This window comes from Scyliorhinus canicula, chromosome 10 (assembly GCF_902713615.1).
Source record: "Scyliorhinus canicula chromosome 10, sScyCan1.1, whole genome shotgun sequence".
Lineage (NCBI taxonomy): Eukaryota > Metazoa > Chordata > Chondrichthyes > Carcharhiniformes > Scyliorhinidae > Scyliorhinus > Scyliorhinus canicula.
The window spans coordinates 155,215,727-155,239,400 of NC_052155.1; the positions used below are offsets into that span (position 1 = coordinate 155,215,727).

At 48.7% G+C, this 23,674-nt stretch overlaps 1 protein-coding gene across 23 annotated transcripts in view; it reads left to right on the forward strand.

Annotated features, from left to right (window-relative positions):
* amph (amphiphysin) overlaps positions 1-23,674 on the forward strand; it is a 354,942-nt gene that overhangs the window by 78,497 nt on the left and 252,771 nt on the right. For all 23 annotated transcript variants that reach the window (XM_038809956.1, XM_038809944.1, XM_038809948.1 and 20 more), the window contains exon 2: positions 22,100-22,180. In XM_038809956.1, coding sequence (XP_038665884.1) covers positions 22,100-22,180 — 81 coding nt within the window. The remainder of the gene's footprint in view (positions 1-22,099; positions 22,181-23,674) is intronic.

Genomic DNA, 23,674 nt, shown 5'->3' on the forward strand with positions numbered 1-23,674 from the left:
TCCATAGATCTCTGAAGGCAGAAGGGCTGGTTAATAGGGTGGTGAAAAAGGCATATGGGGCACTTGCCTTTATCAGTAGAGGTATCGATTACAAAAGTAGGGAAGTCATGTTGGAGTTATATAGTAGTTTGGTGAGATCACAGCTGGAGTACTGTGTGCAATTCTGGTCACCACATTATAGGAAGGATATGATTGCACTGGAGGGGGTGCAGACGAGATTCACCAGGATGTTGCCTAGGATGGAACATTTATGAAGAGATTTTGGATAGGCTTGGGTTGTTTTTGCTGGAGCAGAGAAGACTGAGGGGCAACCTGATCGAGGTGTACATGATTATGACGGGCATAGACAATTTGGATTGGGAGCAGCTGTTCCCTTCAGTTGAAGGGTCAGTCACGAGGGGACAGAAGTTCAAGGTGAGGAACAGGCGTTTAGGGGGGATTTGAGGAAAACCTTTTTTACCCAGCCAGTGATGCAGTCTGGAATGCACTGCCTAGGAGACTGGTAGAGGCGGGTTGCCTGATATCCTTTAAAAAGTACCTGGATGAGCACCTGGCATGTCATAACTTTCAGCGCTATCGGCCAAGTGCTGCCAAATGAGATTAGGTAGATAGTTCAGGTATTTTTCATGTGTTGGTGCAGATTCGATGGGCTGAAAGGACTCTTCCATACTGTTATTCTGTGAAGTGCAGATCATCCCAATAGTGGTCCCACTTTCCCCATTACTGGTGCCAATACCCCATGAATCAAAACCCATTTCCTCCACACCAATCTTTGAGCCGCGCTTCATCTCTCCAGTTTTATTTAGGCTGCGCCAATTTGCTCCTGGCTCAGGTAATGGGAGCGGAGGAAACAGCAGTTGGAGGAAGTACGGGTTTCCAAACATCTATAGCTTTTAATTACAGAACATTTTAAAAACATTTTTTTGAAATGGGCTCTGGCCCAAAAGGCTGCCTGATTGACAACGTGGACCAGAAGAAAAAGCAGATAGGGAGGTCGAGAGAGATCAAAGTTGGAGCAGGGACAGGGGTTTCACCGGCGATTGTTAGGGGAGTCGAGTGGTGGTCAAAGAGGTAAAGGCTGCAACCGGATATAGCAGGGCCAGGCGAGACAAGATGGCAAATTGTGGGCTGAAGGGGAGGAGGTTGTCAGAATGTGGAATTGTGAATCGCGGAGAGCTTGCAGGTTTTGTGAGCAGATGGGTAAATGTTTCTGCTCCTGCTGAAAATACATTAACTTATTTAGTGCCTACCTTCCCAGCCCCTTCTATCTGCAGGGTAACATGAGGTCTAATGAACTTGGCTAACATTCATTAAAAATGAAAAGCTTATAAGAATGGGAAGCACACATCCTCCTTAACAGCTGTTACCAGCTTTCTGAGCTCCTGAAAGTGGGTAGATCACACACACCCCTGTTCTCCCTCCTTGAACATGAGAGGTGGGCGAACTTGGGCCGTGTTTGATTTTTTAAAACATTTTACACCCGGCCTAAATGTAACCATTTTGGGGATCATTGCTTTCCCCTACGATTCAATGGCTGTGCTGCAACAATGTTTTGTAACATAACATTTCACATTGTAACCTTGCTTCAGAATCTTGTCCTGTCCTTTAATTTTGGATTCATTTGTGTAATTGTTTTCTCCCGATACTCTCCCCCTTTGTGTATTTTCAATTCAAAATATGAGTCATGTTTTTTCATGGAGTACAATTATTATTTGACTGGGCTAGTGATCCATTGTAGAGTGTATTCATTACGAACTGGGTTGATTTATTAGAATTATAGATGTTTACAGCACAAAACAGGAGGTCGTTTGGCCCAGTTTGTCAATGTTGGCTCCTTGAAAGTGCTATCCAGTTAGTTCCACACCCTTGCTAATTTCCCGTAGCTTGATAGATTTTCTCTTTGCAACCATGCATTAATTAGCTGTCAAATGTTCTGACTGAATCTGTTTGCATCAACCTTGCAGACAGTGCCTTCCAGATCATAGCACCTGTCTGTATAAGCAGATTGTCCCCTGGTTCTTTTGGTTATTATCTTAGGTAATTTTGCCAAATATTTTAGACTTTGCCTACAATAACATTCCTATCAGAAACCCCTTCCTGGAGGAGGAACTATACAACTCGCTGTTCAACAGCAAGAGGGAACAGTGTTCTTTAAAGCCATCAGTCCAAACAAGCAAGAAGCTGTCTAGCTTTAAAGGCAATGAGAAATAGATGGGAAAACGAAACATTCCCAGGGTTTTATTGCCTTTCAAGGGATTTGAAGGTCCAATGAACCTCTCAAAGACACTGGAAGAGAATGTAGAAGCAGGAAATAATGAAAGGACAGTGAAGACCAAGCATGCAATTCTCCGGCCTCGTTGCGTTCTCCTTTGAGCAAAACAAGGCGGGTGAATAACGGGAGAGGCGGAAGATGAGAACTGGGCCGAGCAGCAAATTCTTTGCAATGCAATCAGCCCGTTCCCCTGGGAGAAATCGGGATCCCGCCTTAGCGTGACGAGAAACCAATTATTACCACTTAAGCCCTATTTCCATACAATTACCAAGAGCCACCCCATATCCAGCGGCGTTCCCAGCAAGTGGTCACACTGGCGCCGATTAGTACTCCTTATGAAAACGTGAACCTAGTGGATGGGCAGGGCATGCCGGGTGTGGGGGGACATGTCTGGGGGATAGGGCATGGGATTGGTGGTCGACCCGCATCGCAGAACAAAGAGCCAGAGGCATCACTCTGGTTATGGTGAGGGTATTTTAATGTTCCTCGTACAAGTGTTCACCACTTCCCCATTATCCTGATTGTGTCGCCCCAGTATAGCCAACCTCCCTCCCTCGCCCCCCCCCAAAACCCCCACAGCGCATATTCCACTCCTTACCCGCCCCCCCCCCCCCCCCACTTACCCTCACCATCTCAGTGCTCTCGGTGACCCTTGATGTGCATGGCCTTCCTTGCTTTACTACTAGGTATAGGTATATCCCAGGACTCACATCAGACATGGAGGCAGCTAGCTGCTTACCTCATCCCGTGGCCTTTGATGCCCTGGCGGGAATCCTCTGGGGCTGGAGGGTCCCGGCATACATGTCGGTGGCACATGCATAATGTGGTGCCCTGTTCTGGGTGCTGGCTGCGGAGCTCACCTCATTAGAAGGGTTGAACTTGGGGGAGCTGGTGGCCACTATCGCCAGTCAATAGAATGGGTCTGGTTTGCCACTCAGCGCCCCTTCCACCCAGTCGTTGCCCATAGGGCCCAGAGGTTCACCTCAGAATGGAGGAGCAGCTGGATTGAGCCCTGGCTGCCCCTGCATCACATGGCTCTGCCAGCCCTCGCGGCTCCCCAATGTCTGCACCACGGTGTTGCGCCCCTGGCGATGCTCCTCAGTGATTGGGCCATACTCTGGAGTGACTCGGCAATGCACACCTGTGACTGGGACAAGCTCCAGGGTGGCCGGGTGGCAGAGCTAAGATGACAGGCTGGCAGTGCCAAAATACTCGGTCAGCAGGAGTTTGAGGGTACCACCCTGCCCAGTGCCCAATCACTTGGGGGGGTCTCCAACAGCCTGCTAGATACCTGACGGTTTGTTTATGCCTGGCCCATGGACCAAAGTGCTAAATGGCGCCATGGCGAGGTATCCCAGGCAAGGACGTTGGTTCCCAGGCCCAGGGAGAATAAGGCGTAAACATTCAAAATAGGCGAAATCCAGATTGTGACATCTTGCAAAGCGTTTCAAGTTTCACGAAGTCGGGCTTGACGAGGACATTAAATCATACCCTATGTTTGAATTTGGGTGACCATGACAGCTTGCTCCACTTTCTCAACAAGTTTCTGCCATAGGGCTTGATATTCGCAGTGATGTCTTCAGTGTTGGCAAATAACTGCAGATTTGCATTTGCGGAGAACACTGCCCTAGTAACATATGCAGCCATCTTCAACAACATCAAGTTCACCTTGAATTGGACCTAAACAACATGGAAGAATATTTTCAGAAATAGAAAGTCAAGCTCTCCCCATAGAAAACAACAGTCAATGCATTCCGTCTTGATAATAGGAATGTTAATCAATTTCTGAAAGTGATCTTCTACAGTATTGTGTAAAATGACCAGACCAGTCTAGTTCTGAGTGACCACCTGAAGCTGACATTATGCCTTATGTACTCTGTAGCCGAGTTCTATGCGTGGATACAGACCAGTCACACTCCACTTGCTGATGGCCAGCTGCAATGTGATGTTCCACTGGAACCCTAGAGGCAACTCCAACACCCATACCAACACACCTATCTAGTCACACATCAGTCCCCATTCATTCCCCACAACTCTCCAGGAATTCCAGTAAATTGAAGAAGATGAACATCTCCCCCTCCACTTGGGTATCACCAATGCCCCTCAACAGTTCTTGAAGCTTAGACTTGTGCATTTAATCTTTTGACAATGTGACTTCAACCCTGATGAACCTTGGAAAGCCGAATGGAGTTCATAAAACACACAAACCCCTCATCAAAGACCAACACAGAAAATCCCTGGTTTCAATCTTTCATGAGGTTCATACGTAACCCTAAAATGGGAACATGGGGAGGACGTGCAGACTCTGCACAGACGGTGACCCAAGCCGGGAATCAAACCTGGGAACATGGAGCTGTGAAGCAACTGTGCTAACCACTGTACTACCGTGCCAGCCACACTGCTACCGTATCGCTCCACTGTGCTACAGTGCCACCCGCCACTGTGCTACCGATGGAGATCTCACTTGGGGAGGGCTGCTGTGCAAATGTCAAACTGGCACATTTGAAGCTAACTTTCCAATGGTGCACTGTTGGTGGTTAGTGTCATGCTTTACTTCACTGCTTCCTTACACGACACCTCACAATGAGATGCTTGATGTTAACATGGATATGGTCATCCCTGAGACTCTATCCCTAACTTGGAACGTCGCTAGGCAGGAGCATACATCACAGAATTGACCACCAGTGTCTCCACTCCAAGTATGGGGCATCAATATGTGCGCGTGTAGCACAGAATTAACCCCATAGTGTCTCCAAACCTGGTAGAGGGTTTCACGAGGTAGGAATGTGTACCACAAGATTGGTCTCAAAGAACTTTAGAATGAACTCCACACTCATATATAATTACAAAGTCTTAGTGTATAAGTTAGGCTAAGTAGTTAAATTATAAAAGATCGAGCAATTTCACAGAGAATTGTTCATCTAAACAGTTTGGGTGCGTTTTATGGTAGTGGGTGGTGTATTCCCTGCCTCTGACTGAACAGCCTGTGGTCAGCTTGTCCACTGAAACCCAGCTACCTCGCACTAATATTATTTTCATCTCAGACGGGGGGTGGAATTCCCGCCCCAGAGAGCTGCCGGACCACCTGATTGGATGGCAGCTCTGTCGTCCCAGCAGCGGTAGGATCGAGTAGTGGCCACTGCCGAGACCACGAGCAGCCCCCTGAAGTGGACTGGTGGAATTCAGGGACGTCTGGGGATTTTGGATGAGTTAGCCTGGCAGATCCCAGAGAGGGAAGGAGGTGGGAGGCTGTGATTTAGAGACCAGGGTGGGATAATTAAATGGGGTGGAGCTGGATTGCCTCTGATAGGCACAGGCAACTCCCCAAAAGACGTATCCCCCTTTTTGCCCATTATCAACCTATGCAGTGAAACCTAGCGGACGTCTCACCTTCCTCTGACACATATATTGTAGCCCAGGAAAGTCCTCAATGGCTACTCATGGTAGACCTTTAGGCAGCCCATATATAATTTGTATAATTTTTGCAAGTGTTTAATGTTAAACTATTTAATTGTTGCAGAATTATCCACATCTCTCGGGTAGATTTATTTCTGACTTGGAGGTAATCAGGATTGAGATCTCTGTTGCAGCTTGGTTTGGATCTCTGTTTTCCTCATGTTGCAAGTTAGGGCTTTGCTGATTTATTTATTAGTTATTTTGAAGCATCTGCTTTTGTGAACCTAGGATTTAACTACACCAGAGAGCCAAGTTACGTGTTTGGGATTGTGGTGTAAAAGGCACGTCCTGCTGTGAGTTCAGTTCATGAGTTAATTGCACCCAGTCTGAGTACCTCTTTTGGGTTCTCTGTGCCTCTGTGCCCTTCTGTGGAACTCTGGCCGCATTCTACTCAGCCTCTTGATTTTGAAACAGGTAGACTTGGAGGACTGACAAAAGCCGATGGGTTCAGACCAGCCAGGGGAGGGGGTGGACAAGTGGAGAATGGGAAATGAGAGGATGGATGAAGGAATAGGGGGTAACGAGAGAGAGGGGAAGGTGGAGAGTGAAGAAGAGGAACAACACCAAGTCCCATTTGCCCATCAACCCTGTACTTGCTGACATATATCAAACATTACTCTGAAACAGAAATAATTTATTAAGGAAAGAAAACAAATGCTTAATTTTCTGAAATGATTTGATATCCAGAAGGATCCTGGTTCACCAACACCTTAAAACCCTTCTTCTTAGATTCAAATTCTCCTGTGGCCTTGCCCCTAATTATCTCAGCAACCTCCTCCAGTTACGATCCACCAAAAATTCTTGTTCTTCCAGATCTGGTCTCCTGTATATCACAACCTCCTTTTGTCTAACCTTGGTGGCCGGGTCTTCAGCCTTCTAGTGTTGGAATCCCTTCCTCAAACCTTTGCCTCTCCACTTTTCTCTTCTCTTTTAAGATGCTGATTAACCCAACCTCTTGGACCAAGCATGAGTATAGTGCTGCACATCCTGGCAATCTGAAATAATACATAGGAATGGTTGGAAATACTCAGCAGGTCAGGCAGCATCTGTAGAGAGCGAAGCAGTTTACGTTTCAAGTCTAACGTGACTCTTCCTCGAAACTGTGATTCTGCTGAGGTGGTGGTAGTCCTGCCTCTGGGGCAGGATATGGGGGTGGGGGTGGACCAAGTTTTGATTGGCAACATAATTTGGAGAAGCTGGTAAAATGCCAGCACAGGCAGGCTCAAATAGATATTTTGTTTTGAAAAATATTTTATTGAGGCATTTGTATTATAAATTTTAACATAATAAACAACCACACACTTAAGAAAAACAAAACCCAGCCAACATGGCTTACATAAACAACACCCCAACAACAATTCCCCACCAACCAACCCCACCTTACCCAATTGGATATTTCAGTAACTCAACTGGGTTCTGGGCGGGCAGGCCATATGCCATCATTTCCTGTCACTAGAAAGTGGCATGGTGGCAGGAAGGCACTGAGTCTGTCAGCTGACGCCCTCACGCACCATATTACCAGCCTTCTTGCCTCCGAGACCGTGCCCAAAGGCCACATAAAATTCAGCCCAACATTCCGCGCCCCTTTGTCAAAATCACATCTTCTCTCTTTGGCTAAGTGTTTAATCACCTTGTTGGAACCAACAATTCTACAGACACGTGCTTGTAGGATTAGAATAGCGGTTTTAATATACTCACAACAGACGCAGCCGGTTAGCCATTGAACTTACAGTGAACTGGCCGGCTGACCATGTGGCAGTGACATTTATACAGCAGCACCCAGGGGGAGGAGTCCTGGGCAGAGCCAAGGGATAAGCCCCCATAGAACGCGAGCATTCCCAGAGCTACTCCCCCTGGAGGACAGGTAGTGTAACTGCACTTACAATACAGACATGTATGTATAGATTACAATCTGGTGTGAATCACATTCACCACACACCTATCCTAATGTTTGATTATCAGTTCATTGTCAATTTTTTGTCTGACTAGACATCTGACACATTCCTTGGCAAGTTTTACCAAGGCAAAGATGCGGCATAAATACAAGTGATTATGTATGTGGGCATGTTGAATATCTTGAATGGGTGTGTCTTGCATTTTTGTCTATGGAAGCTCATATTTTGGGGCTCAGTGATGGGCTATTTGGGTGGAAATTGGTTTGTGTACAGCTCTATGTTTGGGGCTTAGTTTTTCAGTGCAAGAAATCTGGTGTGTCTGTATAATCATTAACAGCTCACTCCCTAGTCATTGTCAGTGTATGCAGCCTCTCGTCATAAAGAAACACACACTGCAGTGTTTAATCTCAGTATCCTTGCAAGTCCTGAGGCAGGCGATATTTATATATTTTATATGTATTGTATATATATATATATCTGAGCAGTGTCTGCTTAATGGAATGGAGGAATACTCACTGCAATTTTGTACTTGCTCATATATTGTGTTGGATGGAACCACAGCAGCTGTAAATGCTGCTTGCATTAATGAGACTAAAGCAAACTCTACTAAATCCAAATACAAGTTCTTATTTGTAGGACAAGCAGGTTTAAGCATATATTGTGTTGGCCGTTCTTTTGAGAACAGTGGGGCTGTAATTTTACTTCAGACAATTGGATAGCAAAGCCACATTTTTCCCTGGAGTATCTGACACTGACAGCAAACTGAGGAGATTTCCCCAGCTATTCTGCTATTTCCTCATTTATATGAGATCAGAGTAGATCATACAGCCCCTTGAGCCTGACCCACCATTCTATTAGATTCTATTAGATTATGGCTGATCACCACTTCAACACTGTTTACCTATCTTTGCTCCATATCTCTTAACCCTTGCCTAACAGGATTCCTTTGATCTTATTCTTGTATATTTTAAATGACCCAGCCTATTGCTACTGCAACACATTTTATCACTGTCTGCGATTCCACCTTCTAGCCATCACCCCCAACATTTGCCAAGAGTTTTATGGCTCTTTAAGGAAAGATTGTAAAAAAACACCTTCCAAAAACGGTGCTTTTACCCTTTGGCAGTGCCTGTAGTTGCCCTTGTACAGACCTGGAGCAGTGGAGCTGGTTCCCCTTGATTGTTACCTTGTCTAAACGCTAGGGACTGCAGATATATTGTTATGACTGGGTGAGAGGGATGAACTGGCTCCCCTTAACTCAACCTCCTCGGTTGGTCACAACACAGGTTTAAGTTTTTTTTGTTCACGTGGCCATGCCTTTTCCAAATCAGAATATATTTAACTGTTTAAGCTGTGTAATAGGAGCTGATAAAAACTAATTTCTCTTGCATCAAAGAGAGGGCAAATTTATTAACCACTAAACCTGAGAAAAATAATAAAAACGTGACTTCAAGCATTCAGCCTTCATGCTGTTATTCGGATAGTCACGCGCATACACACTCAGAGCTAGAGTTCAATTAAAAAATGGGAAAATAATAGACAGTTAAGTATCATTTGATTATCCTTGATGCGTAAATTGTAAACACGGTGGCCATTTTAGATTCGCTGGTTTCTTAGATAGGTTCAAATATAGAAGATGTTGCAATTATTATGAGATCTCGGTTCACTGGTAGGTTTCTTGTCGAGTTGGTTTCTCGAACCAGGTGTCACTCTTATTCCAAAAGAAAAAGAGGGAGAGAAAGCAGTCGTAGGCCTGTTTCCCCTGCTAGATATTTTCTTGGCACTGCCTGTGTCACTTGCAACCTCTCTCTAGTAGCTGTATTTTCATTGTGTATTTTCAAGAGGTTTTGTTTGGGTCTGGCTGTGGCAGCTGTTGTTTCCATATCCAATATGTTGCATTTTAATGTCTCTTCCCTCCCTTTTCATTTGCCCAAAATGTATTACATTTCTTTTTTTAAAGATATTTTCTTCCAAGTATACACAATATCAACAAAATACATAGTCCAACAAAACAAGTACAATTTTTACTCTTTTGAACCTTCCCCCTCAACCCCATGACAAACAGTTCCTCAAATAAAGTCAGGAACAGCCTCCACCACACATCAAAGTCCTCGTCTCTCCCCTTCAGAGAACTTAATCTTCTCCAGCCAAAGAAATCCGTACAGATCCCCCAGCCAGGCCGCCACCCCCGGCGTGTATCCAACCTCCAATTCAATAGGATCCTTCACTGGGCGATGAGAGGTGAAGGCCACAACATCAGCCGCCTTCCCCCTCCAGCAGTTCCAGCTCCTCGAGACCCAAAGATCGCCACCATAGGGTCCGGCCTGACTATCCTGTATAACATCCTAAGCACCGCCTCCCAAAAAACTTTCCAACTTCTGGCAGCCTTCAAACATAGAACATAGAACAGTACAGCACAGAACAGGCCCCTCGGCCCCCGATGCCGTGCCGAGCAATGACCACCCCACTTAACCCCACGTAACCCGTATACCCGTAACCCAACAATCCCCCCATTAACCTTACACTACGGGCAATTTAGCATGGCCAATCCACCTAACCCGCACATCTTTGGACCGTGGGAGGAAACCGGAGCACCCGGAGGAAACCCACGCACACACGGGGAGGACGTGCAGACTCCACACAGACAGTGACCCAGCCGGGAATCGAACCTGGGACCCTGGAGCTGTGAAGCATTGATGCTAACCACCCATCTGTCATCCTCTGGAAGAACCCACTCATCCTAGCCTGAGTCTTGTGTACCCTGTGCACCACTTTGAACTGAATCAAGCTCATCCTCGCACAGGTGGAGGTTGCGTTCACCCGCCACATTACCTCACACCAGAGTCCCCATCCTATCTCCCTTCCCAACTCCTCCTACTTCCGCTTGATCCTTACCACCAGTATCTTGCCCTGCTCTCCCAACCACCCATATATGTCCGCAATCCTGCCCTCCCCCAAGTCATCAGGGGGATGTTCTAATAATGGGTACTCTGGTAGTTGGGGGAACGCTAGCAACTCTTTTCGCCTGAATCCCGCACCTGCATATACCTAAACTCATTTCCCCTCTAACTCAAACCTCTCCCGCAGCTCATCCAATTCAACAAACATTCCCTCTGAGAACATATCGCCAACTAGCCCCAACTCCCCACTTGCCATACATCCCATCCATCACCCACAGCTTAAACCTGTGGTTCCCTCACAGTGGCGTCAAAACCGACATTTATCCAAATTAAAATGTCTGCTCAACTGGTTCCAAATCCTAATAGTCGATTCCACCACCGGACTCCCCGTATACTTCTCCAAGGCTAACGGCAATGGGGCCGTCACCAGGGTCCTCAAACTAGAACCCCTGCAGGTCTCCTCTTCCAACTTAATCCATCCACCCCCCCCCCCCCCCCCCCCCCCCCCCCCCTCCCAACCAAGGCGTCACCTTATTCACATTCACAGCCCAGTAATAATACATCAGATTCAGGAGCGCCAACACCCTCCTTTTCTGCCTTTGGAGCAGAGCCCCCTTCATCCCGCCCATATGAACTCCAAAATCAGTGCCTCCACTGGACCGCAGGGAGAAAATTCAGGTGGGTCTGAAAGACAAACAGGAACCTTGGCAGCACATTCATCTTTAACACCTGCCTCCTCTCTGCCAAAGTCAGATGCAAAGTATCACACCTCTTGCAATTCCCCTTTACCACTTCCACTAAAACTGTCAAGTTCCACCTGTTCAGTTGCATCATGGCCAACGCATGCATCACCTGCATCCCCAAATACCCAGACCACTCACTTGCCACCTTAAATGGTAGTGCCCCCAAACTGGCTGCCCGCCCCACAGCATTCACCGGAAACACCTCGAGCGCGATTCTCCGCTCCCCACGTCGGGTGGGAGAATCGCGGGAGGGCCGCTCTGGCAGCCCCCGCGATTCTCCCACCCCCCCCCAAAATGGTGTGTCGCGTTTTGCGACACACCGCTTGGAGAATTGCCGCTCGCCGTTTTTCCTTGCGGCCGGCGATTCTCCGGCCCGGATGGGCCGAGCGGTCTGACAACCCCGACGGGTTCACGCCAGCGGCAACCACACCTGGTCGCTGCCGGCGTGAACATCGCGCGACAGGTAAGTGTGGGGTCTGTGGGGGTCGGAGAGAGTATCGAGCACCACGGGCGTGCTCGTGAGGTGGTGCCCACCGATCGTCGGGCCGGCGTCTCTAAGAGACGCACTCTTTCCCCTCTGCTGCCCCGCAAGATCAAGCCACCACGTCTTGCGGGGCAGCGGAGGGGAAGACGGCAACCGCGCATGCGCGGGTTGGAGCCGGCCAACCTGCGCATGTGCGGTTGACGTCACTTAGGCGCCGCCGGCCGCGTCATTCTCGGCGCGCCGCTTTGACGCAAGCGTCAAGGCCCGGCGGCCGTGTTTCTCACAATGCCGCTCATAGACCCCCCGGGGGGGGGGGGGGGGGGGGGGGGGGGGGGGGGGGGGGGGGGGAATAGGGGGCAAGGAGCGGCCTCCGACACCGGAGTGAAACACTCCGGGTTTCACTCCGGCATCGCCCGTTGCGGAGAATCGCGCCCCTCGCTCTTCAAAACCTATACATTTTAATCTTCCTTTAGTTCTGAAGAGATGTCCTTGACCTGAAATGTTGGCCGAAATTATCCCAAAAAATGACTAGAGGCGGGATTTACCGACCACCCCGCCACGTGATTTCAGGGCGGAGGCAGCCCGTCAGTGGAATCTACCAGTCCTGATATTGTCAATTGGGTTTCCCGTTTACAGCATCCCCTCACCGCCGAAAAACCCGTGTGCGGCGTGGGACTGGAATTTCCCACTGGCGTTAACAGTTGGTAAATCTAAGTGTCATTTTGGGCAAGAGTCATGGGGTGATTTCCACTGGGCATATGGGCATGATCCAGATCATAATTCACTCACACTTGGTTATTTTTTTGGAACTTGGGGAGATTCTCACTGGAAAATCCCAGACTTGGGGCACGATTCTCCGGCCTCGTTGCGCTCTCACTCAAGCAAACCAAGGCTGGCCGAAATCGAGAACCATGGCAGCCACCAAACACTTTGCGATGCTACCAGCCTACGCCTGTAGGCAAAATCAGGATCCTGCCATAGCGTAGTGAGAAAACAATTAGCACCACTTAAACCCTATTTCCACACAATTACCAGGAGTCACCCCTTATCCAGTGCCTCATTCAACAGTCAACATCCGAACACCCAGGAGATAGGACACCGTTCTGGGAACATGTTCATGGTCGGAGGGTGGGCGAGTCCATGGGGTGGGGGGGGATACCTGAAGAGATGAGCCAAGGGTTCATTTCATTTCACACGGCTTCACACTGCTTGTGCTCAAGGGTGTTTATTGTGTTTTACAATTCCACACTCTCTCAATGGTGCCACCCACTCCCCACCCCCCATCCCCCAGTGCCCTCAGTGATCCTTGATGCGCTTTGCTTTCCTAGCTCTACCCCTATGCCTAGGTGTGTCCCCAGGATGCACATCAGACTTGGAGGCAGCCTGTTGCTTACCTCGTCCCGTGGCCTTCGATGCTTCTGGCGGGTGTCCTCGGGGGTGCTCTGGAGCCGGAGGACCATGGGGCACTTGACGGCACATGCACATCCGTGCCACCCTGGCACATGTGCTAACTGTGAGACATGGCCACATCAGAGGGTGAAACTTGGGGGAGCTGGTGGCCACTGTCGTCACTCTATGGGACACGTTTGGGTAGCCACCAGTGCCCCCTCCTCCTGAGCGGTGCCCATTGGACCCTAGGGTTCACCTTCCGACGGAGGGGCTAGTTGGTTTGAGCCCTGGCTGCCCCTGCATCATCTGGCTCTGCCAGTCCTGGTGGCCCCCGAGACCTGCACCATCGTGTCGACACCCTCGCCGATGCTCCTCAGTGATTTGGACATGCTCTGTATCACCTTGGCAATGCCCACCTGCGACTGGGACAAGCTCTGCAGCGCCTCGGCCATCTCCATCTGAGAACAGAACATGTCGAACAGCATCTCATCAAGGTCAGCCTGTTACTGCGTCACAGCCCCTAGCGAGATGGACATTTTGCCGAGACCCTCGACCATGGTCGTCACCGACTATGCAATGTCTTGGACACCAAATGTTGCCACCGTCATTCACCAGGCTCTCCACTGTGAAATGAAATGAAAATTGCTTATTGTCACAAGTAGGCTTCAAATGAAATTACTGTGAAAAGCCCATAGTCGCCACATTCCAGCTCCTGTTCGGAGAGGCTGGTACGGGAATTGAACCCGCGCTGTTTGGCTTGCTTGTCTGCATTAAACGCCAGCTATTTAGCCCTGTGCTAAACCAGGCCCAGGTAGTCGCCACCCTCACGGTGTTGGCCTTGGTGTACACATTGCCAGCGATATCTCTTGTGCCCTCAGCCTCTGGGACTCCTATAATCGGCTATGGATCTGCTGGCGTGTCGCTGACAACTCCCTCTGAATTTCCTGACTGCACCCCACTAACTCCATCAGCTCCGGGAATACCTCTTCCATAGGCTCTGCATCAGGCTGGGATCCAGCAAACCTCCGACTGCTGACTCACCTGGGGGTCCCCATCTCCATTTGATGTACATCAGCAGCTTAGTGGTGCTCACCAGATTGTGCCCCGGAAGCCTGACCACTAATATTTCCTGCGATATGCGTGGATCTGCGCTGGTGGAGGGTGGGGATGACGGCTGTGACGCCTCGATCATTTCTTCCTCGGAGCTCTCCTCCATGATGGGCTCCTGGGAGGCTGGAGAAGGGGCTACCAGGGATGGGCCAGCACCGTTAGCTGGAGGACCTGCGGGAGAATGGACATATGGTCAGCGTGAGGGATGGATCAGTCAGTAAGGCGATTGGGGTGTCCTTTTTAAAGGGTGCCCATATCCCATATCTCAAAGTTAAGTTCAAGGTCCCCCACACCCTCAGCCCACATAAATTGCGACCCCTCCCCAACCCCCACTGACAAGGGAAAAACAACCGCAATCCTCAACCCCTCCCATTCCCCTTCATTACTGAATGTCCGCGTCAGGCTCCCACACCACCCAGGCATGAGTGACCCAGCCCTATCCCCATCTCCATCCATGCTTGTTGGCATCAGGGCATCACCACCGCCCAAGTGAGCATACCCCGCGATGGGCCGCTGAGTACCCCCCACCTTTCAGCTCTCTCCTAAGAGACCCCCTTCAGGCCCCCCCATTTCAGGCACCCCCATGCACCCGATTCAGGCCCCATCTTTCAGCCCCCCTCACCATGCCCCACCCTACATATACCCCTTCAGGGTTCTCCACTTCAAGATCTTCCCCCCCTTTCTGGCCCCCCTCAGGCCTCATGCCCTTGGCACCCGGCATTGCCGCTGGCACCTGAGCAGTACCAACCTGGTACCCTGGAACTCCTGCTGCCTTGGTAACTTGTTGGGCTTGGTCCATGTCAAACTTTCTGGGTAGACAGTGCATCTGTGACCTGTCAGATGCACCTGTGGCCTGTGAGATGCCACACAGGTCTCGTATTCAACCTTGGTTTTGATGTATGGTACCAGGGGAGTGGAGTGGAGTGGATAAGGGGGTATGCCCACCCTACTTCTGACCCTGTGCCAAATTCTAATCCTTGAGTTTCAGTGTTTGCATTACAGAGATATTTCCTTTCTTGAGGATTGTTTGTAGGTCTCCTTTCTATTGGGGAGTTGCTTGTATGAATGACGGTTGTAATGAAATGAAATGAATGAAAATCGCTTATTGTCACGAGTAGGCTTCAATGAAGTTACTGTGAAAAGCCCCTAGTCGCCACATTCCGGCGCCTGTCCGGGGAGGCTGGTATGGGAATCGAACCGTGCTGCTGGCCTGCTTGGTCTGCTTTCAAAGCCAGCAATTTAGCCGAGTGAGCTAAACCAGCCCCTTGTATGGTATTATATATGCTGTAATCCTTGCTGAGCAAATATATTTTTTTGGTACCTTTCATCTTTTTTATAGATAAGATGAGTAGTGTCACAGCAGGTTGGTGGGTAGGTGGTTTGGTATCGAGGTGGTTGGTATGGCCTCATTAATTTTTATTGTGGTTGAGGAAATCCCCCGTAAGAACCATTGGTATTGTGTTTTTCTTTTGTACTTTTGTTATTTTGGGATCATGGAATCGTTGCTTGTCCACTCTGAAGGTACAGATGGATCATGTATCCTGGATAAGACTGGGTTCTTTCTTTTTCTGTCATTGGTGTCTCTGGTGTTGTTGCAGTAGAGGGAAATATGCACTGGTGCATGCCGAGGTGTGGTCGGTTAATCCTAGGATATCTAGCCTTTCTTGGATTTGTATTGTAAATTTGGCTGTGTGGGTAGTAACAATGGTTACTTGATTACTTGGCTCATGGAATGTACATTGGGCATCCTATTATTGGGGTTTCTTTAATGAGGGGAAATGGGTGGAATTTTGTTGATGGCAGGGCCTAAGTTGCACCTCTGGGTTGCCTACAGAAAGGGGTAGATTGCATTGTTTAATATATAAGAGCAATGTGAGTATCCTTGACCTGTTGGCCCCTATTCCAACATGTCGTGATCCTAGATTCGCTCGATTGAGTAGATTAGAGCAGTTGTAACTGTGTTTATCCGGGTGAGGTGGAGAGTATATTGGGAGGGGGAGTAGGTCACCATTCCCTGGGATGCCCCCCTTTGGGAGCTTCTGGACTTCTCTCTTTTTTTTAAATTTGGTTCTCTTGGGGAGGTAGTACCCTGTTGGCTCTGGGTCTGAGTGCGAGTCTTAAGTGCTTCGGTTCAGCGCTGTTGGAGTCTCTGCTTGGTTTGACATCAGGTTGGATGGGGAGTAGGTCACCCTCCTGCAAGTGGCTTCGGCTCCCCTGGTGGACATCATCTTGTTTCTTATGAGGTTATGCTGTTCTGTCCCTGGTACCCTTTCTGCGATTGCTAGACCGTGTCTGAAGTCTATTGACTCATCCTGTTGTTCCTCTCTTTATCTGGGTAGAGGAGGTGCTGATACAGGTTCTGATTTGTTGTATTTAATTCTAGAGTATTCCCCTTATCTTGTCAGGAGGAGGAGAATTGTATCCCTTCCTGAGATATCCTGTTGTTGGGTGTCTTGATGGTTTGTCTTCTCCTTGTTGGTGGGATTTCCTTGGTGTAAATGGTTTAACTTTTCTGGTAAGCATGAGGCCTGAACCATGCCTCTGATTTGGCTGGAGAGGAATGAGGTCTGTTGTTTAGCAAGTGTTGGCATGATGCAAGTATCTAGTTTACTGGCTCCTGTATAGAAGACTGTTCACTGTCAATCCACATCTTGTACCGATGGTAGTATCCAAATGTTCCTCTTTTTCTGAGGTATCCTTTCATTGTTTGAAGGTCTTGGGACGCTGAGATGGGTCCCAATTGGTTGTATTTTATTGCATAAGTTAATTGTTAATTGTGTAGCTCAGTCCTTGTTGTCCTGTGGAGGAGGGCGTGCACCATGGTGCCTTGTGCTCATAGCTATATCCTGTTATCCTGAGATCCCCCACTCTTTCCGGTATCATAGAATCCCTACAGCGCAGAAGGCCATTCGGCCCATCGAGTCTGCACCGTCTCTTAGAAAGAGCACCCTACTTAAGCCCATACCTCCACCCTCTGCACAAAAGAGATGCTGACTCCAACAATTACAATGGTTGATAATCTGAACCATTTGTATGAGTATTTGCTGGTCTTTTCTGTATATATGTGGAATAATGATCAGTCTGCATTGTACTGAATTTTGGGGATTTAGAACATAGAACGTAGAACAGTACAGCACAGAACAGGCCCTTCAGCCCTCGATGTTGTGCCGAGCCATGATCACTCTACTCAAACCCACGTATCCACCCTATACCCGTAACCCAACAACAACCCCCCCCCCCCCCCCCCACCCCCCCCCCCACCCCCACCCCAACCAACCTTACTTTTTAGGACACTACGGGCAATTTAGCATGGCCAATCCACCTAACCTGCACATCTTTGGACTGTGGGAGGAAACCGGAGCACCCGGAGGAAACCCACGCACACACGGGGAGGACGTGCAGACTCCGCACAGACAGTGACCCAGCCGGGAATCGAACCTGGGACCCTGGAGCTGTGAAGCATTTATGCTAACCACCATGCTACCGTGCTGTTGCGTCTTGTGGTTAAATGTAAAATGAAAAACCTTCAATAAAAATATTCATTTAAAAAAAAGAAACTCACATTGCGCCCAACAACCTTCACCCCACACTCCAAGGTCTTGAGGTGTCACAGTGGTTAGCATTGCTGCCTCACCCGAGGGACCCGGGTTCGATACTGACCTCGGGTGACTGTCTGTGTGGAGTTTGCACGTTCTCCCCGGGTCTGCATGGGTTTCCTCCGGGTGCTCCGGTTTCCTCCCACAGTCCAGAGATGTGCAGGTTAGATGGATTGGCCATGCTAAATTGTCCGTTAATGTCCAAAGGTTAGGTGGGGTTATGGGAATAGGGTGGGGGATAGGGCAAGGGACTGGGCCTAGGTAGGGTTTTCTTTCAGAGGGTCAGAGTGGACTGAATGGACCGAATGGCCTCCTTCTGCGCTGTAGGGATGCTGTTTTTAAGTATTCATAGTCAGCCGTGGCATTTAAACTGATCTTCAGCACCATCCCTGCTCCATGGATCAATGTGTCTAGTTTCACTGGTTTGAAAATGTATTGCAGTCACGACTGGCGAGGCAGCTATAGTTGTAATGCTCCCTCGGGGGAGGCGGTGGCGTAGTGGTATTGTCACACTGGACTAGTAAACCAGAGAACATAGTAATGCTTCGGGGACCCAGGTTCAAATCCCGCCACTGCAGATGGTGAAATTTGAATTCAATAAAAATCTGGAATTGACCTTACCTGGTCTGGTCTACATGTGACTCCAGACCCACAGCAATGTTGTTGATTCTTAACTGTCCCCTCAAGGGAATCAGGGATGGGCAATAAATGCTGGCACAGCCTGCGATGCCCACGTCCCATGAACAAATAAAATAAAATGACTGCTGTTGATCAAAAGGTTGCCTTCATATTGTTTCTGTGACAAGAAAATTAAATTTCTTCTCCCATGTAGTTTTTAAAACGCTCTTGGGTCACTGCCAGTCAAATGATACTAACTAACTATTCACAAGTCTGGCGGATAAGAATTCCTATCAATTATATTTTGCAGTTCCTTAGGTACCCAGGGACCTATGATTTTTATATGTCACGAATAAAAATACCAAAATCTATAAATTCAGGTTTTTCGTGACATTTAGCCAGGGCTGTTGAATTGAAGGAGAGTTCCTGCCCTAGCCGTCTCCACAGACAGGTTTTGCTGGCACTGTGTTGCCAGCTAATAACGTCATTGGTTTTCCTGCATATGCACAAGTTGGCATGCCCAGACGGGAGTCAGTGGCCATCTTGAGCAACTGTCTTGCATTGGCAGTAATGTAAATGATTTGTGGTGTTAAAATAGTAATAGTGTTTTGTCAAACACCCAGTACATGCCTTTCATGAATTGCAATTACTTCCTCTCCCACTTCCTTCTGCTTCTACGTGGTGCATCCCTAGTGTTTTCAGCAGGGGTATTGGCAGACTGTCAGGTCCCTGCTTTGTCTGTTCATGTATTTTTGGCTGATGCCCCTTGGGTCTTGGAGCCCTGAGAGCCCTGTTAGGGATTGCTCCATCAGTACCTGTGCAGGGGCAGCGTCAGCCACCTAGAGAGCAGGTAACTGCCCAAGGTGAGGGGATGGGGAGGGGGAGCAGGGGGTGTTTTGGAGGGTTGCACCATATCAGCAACATATCACACTTACCACTTCGCTCCAGAACACCTCGCTGCAGATCAGTTACGTACGCTGAGCTTGGATAACTTATCTGCCATCCTGCTTAATGTGACTTGACATCTCCTGTGTGGTTGTAGTCATCGCCTGCACAGGTTCCTTAGCGAGCTGTTTCTTTGCACCATGGAAGCAGCCATCCTCTATATAACATGTTTTTTTTAATATAAATTTAGTGTCCAATATATTTTTTCCAATTAAGTGGCAATTTAGTGTGGCCAATCCACCTATCCTGCACATCTTTTGGGTTGTGGGGGCGAAACCCACGCAAACACGGGGAGAATGTGCCAACTCCACACGGACAGTGACCCAGAGCCGGGATTGAACTCGGGACCGCCGCGCTGTGAGGGCAGCAGTGCTGTCTACTGCGCCACCGTGCTGCCTCCTATAACAGCTGTTCTGACAGGGTCCGTGTGCTACCGATCCCCGAGTGATTCAGCTGGATCCCAACAGCCTCTTTGCTGCTGAAGAGGATGCAAGTCTGCCAGTTGCTGCTGTTCTTCTAGCCTACTCTTTTTCAATGATGGTCCCTGGGACGTGTGAGCGAGCGAAGGTGAGGTACTCACCCGATGGGTGTAGTGTAGTCAGTGAGAGTGACTATCAGCATCCCGTTGCGAATGGATAGAGGTGAGTGGCAGTAATGGATGAATGAATGGGGAGATACATTGAAATTGAACCATGGTACTTTTCAAACTGGGTATGAGGAATGATGGGATGGAATATGCCCGGCAGGCTTGGAAGAATGAGGAGATACAACATACAATAAAGAATACAATTCAAAAACTAGTGATGGAACAGAGGGAGCTTGGAGTGGGGCGGCAGAGCAGGCTGGGAAATTATAAAGGGCGCGCTTTAACAAAGTGACATTTCGGGTGGATTTGGCTGGGAGTTTCTCTCTGACTCTGTCGGTGAGTTCCCCACTACTATCTAAGCACGCTTAATCAATTATTTGGGCCCTGGGAGTTTCTCACTGGGCTAGCGCGTACTTATAATTTTTTGTTCATCACTGGGAGCTGAACTCACTGGTCAGACCAACTCCTCAGAGAACAGGCCACCATTTTTAAAGGGTGCCCTGATTTCTATATAAGCTTGAGGGTCCCACACACACCCTACTCACGGGCAATGTCACCCCCCACCCACATGAACATTACCCCCCCCCCCCCCCCAAGTGAGGACAACCCACTATGGTGTCACTAAGGCCCCCCCCCCCCCCCCTCCCCCCCAACACACACACACACACTTTCAGGCCTTCCCTCACCCCATTTCGGGCCCGCCCCTTTTAGGACCACTTCATACCCACCCTTCGCCCCACCACCCTTCATATCCCCTCATTCCTCCTTTCATGTGCTGGGCCTCCTCAGTCCTTGATCCTTTGCAGTGGCACCTTGGAAGTGCCATGGTGACAGTGCCAAGGTGCCAGCCTGGCAGTACCAAGGTGTCTGGGTGCCAGGGGGGAGAACTAGGGTGCCACCCTGCCCTCTGTCTGACCATCCAGTGACGCCAATGGCTGGGAGACCCCCCCCCCTCCCCCTAACCCCCACCCAACAGGTGCCATTCTGCCTCATCCATATTTGTGTGGACCAGTACTGAACGGTGCCCAGCTGGAGGTCTCCCTGCAGAGGCCGATAGATGCCAGGAGCTGGTTAGATCCTATGTCAGAATGGTTAAGTGGCTTCCTAAACCTACTTAGCCGTGCAAGACCTGGGTCCCACCCATCGTGAGTGGGAACCAGATCATGACACCTGGTTTGATCTCATGAGGCGTTAGAACTACTGGGAAGCCCTGGCATTTACCGACCATGTCCCGCTCTAATTCCAGCTGGAGGTGGGCGATAGATCCCGCCCACAGAGTACAAAAGAGTGAAATGATGGTGAATCTTTATAAAACACTGGTTGACCTTAACTGAAGTATTGGGATGAATTCCCTGCTGGTGGGATTCTCCATCCCACCGGTAGCGCACCCCCATTGGCGGAATTCCCGGCGGTGTGGGGTGGCTACAATGTAAAATCTCATTGGCCAGCAGCGGAACAGAGAATCCCGCTGCCAGGGACAGCTCGCTACCAACAAACACGCCGCTGGGGAGGTGGAGAATTCATCCCATCGTGTCCTTTTATAGGCACCACACTTCCATAAGAATGTGAAGGCAGAAAAGATTTGCAAGAATGGATCCATGGACGAGGGACCTCAGTTAAATAGATAAATTGGAGAAGCTGGGGTTGTTCTCGTTTGAGAAGAGAAGGTCGGGAGGAAGTTTGATCAAAGTGCTGAAAATTCTGAGGGATCTAGATAAATTGTCGAGAACTGGAGGACACCGACCGATTTCAATTTGATTGGCAAAAGGATCACAGGCGACATGAGCGGTGAGTGGTTAGGAACTGGAGAGCGCTGCCTGAGAGTGTGACGGAGTCAGATTCAAATGGGGCTTTTAAAAGAGAGTTGAACAGTTACCTGAAGAGAGAGACTTTCTAGGGCTACAGGGAGGGTGGCAAAATTGGACGAGCTGAGTCATGACCTGACCAAATGAAGGATCCAGTACTGTGCAATAGTTATTTGATGATTCTATTATTAACAATGCCTCTTGACTGAAGCAGTAGTCGAGCATCACTTTGAAAATCAACTTCACTACAGCATGACCCAATGTTAAGTAACATCAGAATTTTTTTGTCTCAATTCGCAGGTGCTTCAGAAACTCGGTAAAGCGGATGAAACAAGAGATGAACAGTTTGAAGGGTTTGTACAGAACTTCAAAAAGCAAGAAGTAAGTAAAGAAGGATTTTGGATGCATATGGTACATTCTCATATCCCCTTGATTCCCTAAAGTATATCTGAACCAATTATTATTTTTGTGGTGTAGTCAGTTTTCTTCCCATTTGTTCATGGGCTTGGGGAGTCAGGCCAGCATTAACATCTCCCCACTGAAACTGAGACCAATGCAGCAAACCTTTTAGAAGCCAACAATGAACTGATGGGGAAGTATAGCTGACTTGTTTTCCTTTTTTTTGGTCGAAGGAGGAAGAAAGGCCCAGAAGCATTCATGTCGAGAACTAGACATTGATTCTTCAGAATGTATGTGAAGTTAGCGCTTGATTGAGAAGGAAATAGTGCTTTCTGGCTACTAATGTAATAAAGTCATGCTCGTTGATGTTGAGCCAACCATAGTTGGTTCAGGAATCAATCATTTTACCATTATTAACTGATTTCATTCAGAAAATGTCTGTATTCTCACCCCCTCTATTTTATAATTGTCCGTTCACTTTTGAGGTTTTCTCACCCTGAACCAGTTCCTGGCTAGTGTGAAGAGCGACAATAACGCGTGCATTTATATAGTGCATTCTGACATCGTAAAACATTCCAATCTTCACAGGAACATTATAAAACAAATTTGTCTAAACGAAAAAGCTTGGCCAAATATCTAAAAGAAGGACAGATAGTTCTGGGGGGTAAAAAGAGGCTGATGGAGCGAATTTCTGAACTTGTGGCCAGAAACTATGGGAGGAATTTTCCCCAAAAGTTACAAAGTGTCATCTTCGGCAGCGGAAATCAGTGTAGTTCCTGCCGGCACGATCCAGACTACAATTTATAGCGACTTTGAAGACAAAAACGTTTCTCACGTCAGGGCAGCACAGTAGCATTGTGGATAGCACAATGGCTTCACAGCTCCAGGGTCCCAGGTTCGATTCCGGCTTGGGTCACTGTCTGTGCGGAGTCTGCACATCCTCCCCGTGTGTGCGTGGGTTTCCTCCGGGTGCTCCGGTTTCCTCCCACAGTCCAAAGATGTGCAGGTTAAGTGGATTGGCCATGATAAATTGCCCTTAGTGTCCAAAATTGCCCTGAGTGTTGGGTGGGGTTACTGGGTTATTGGGATAGGGAGAGCTGTTGACCTTGGGTAGGGTGCTCTTTCCAAGAGCCGGTGCAGACTCGATGGGCCAAATGGCCTCCTTCTGCACTGTAAATTCTATGATATGATGATGATGAAAAACGCCACGCCTGAGGTGCAAAGTGTCTGATTCACCCCATCCTGGGGACTGCGAGGAGTGTCATCTGAGCACATCAATGAAGGAGGTGCTGCATTTAAACAGCTCCACAGAACTTGCTCTCATCTAAGCCAGGAGGATGACAGCCAGAAAGCCAGCTGTGCGATTCAGAGGGGGCCATCACCCGTATGCTGGATGCCATGGAGAAGAAACAGGCAACAAAATACCCTCGTGCTGGCAGGAGACCCTCCAGTAAGATAATGAACCCTGCCTGGGAG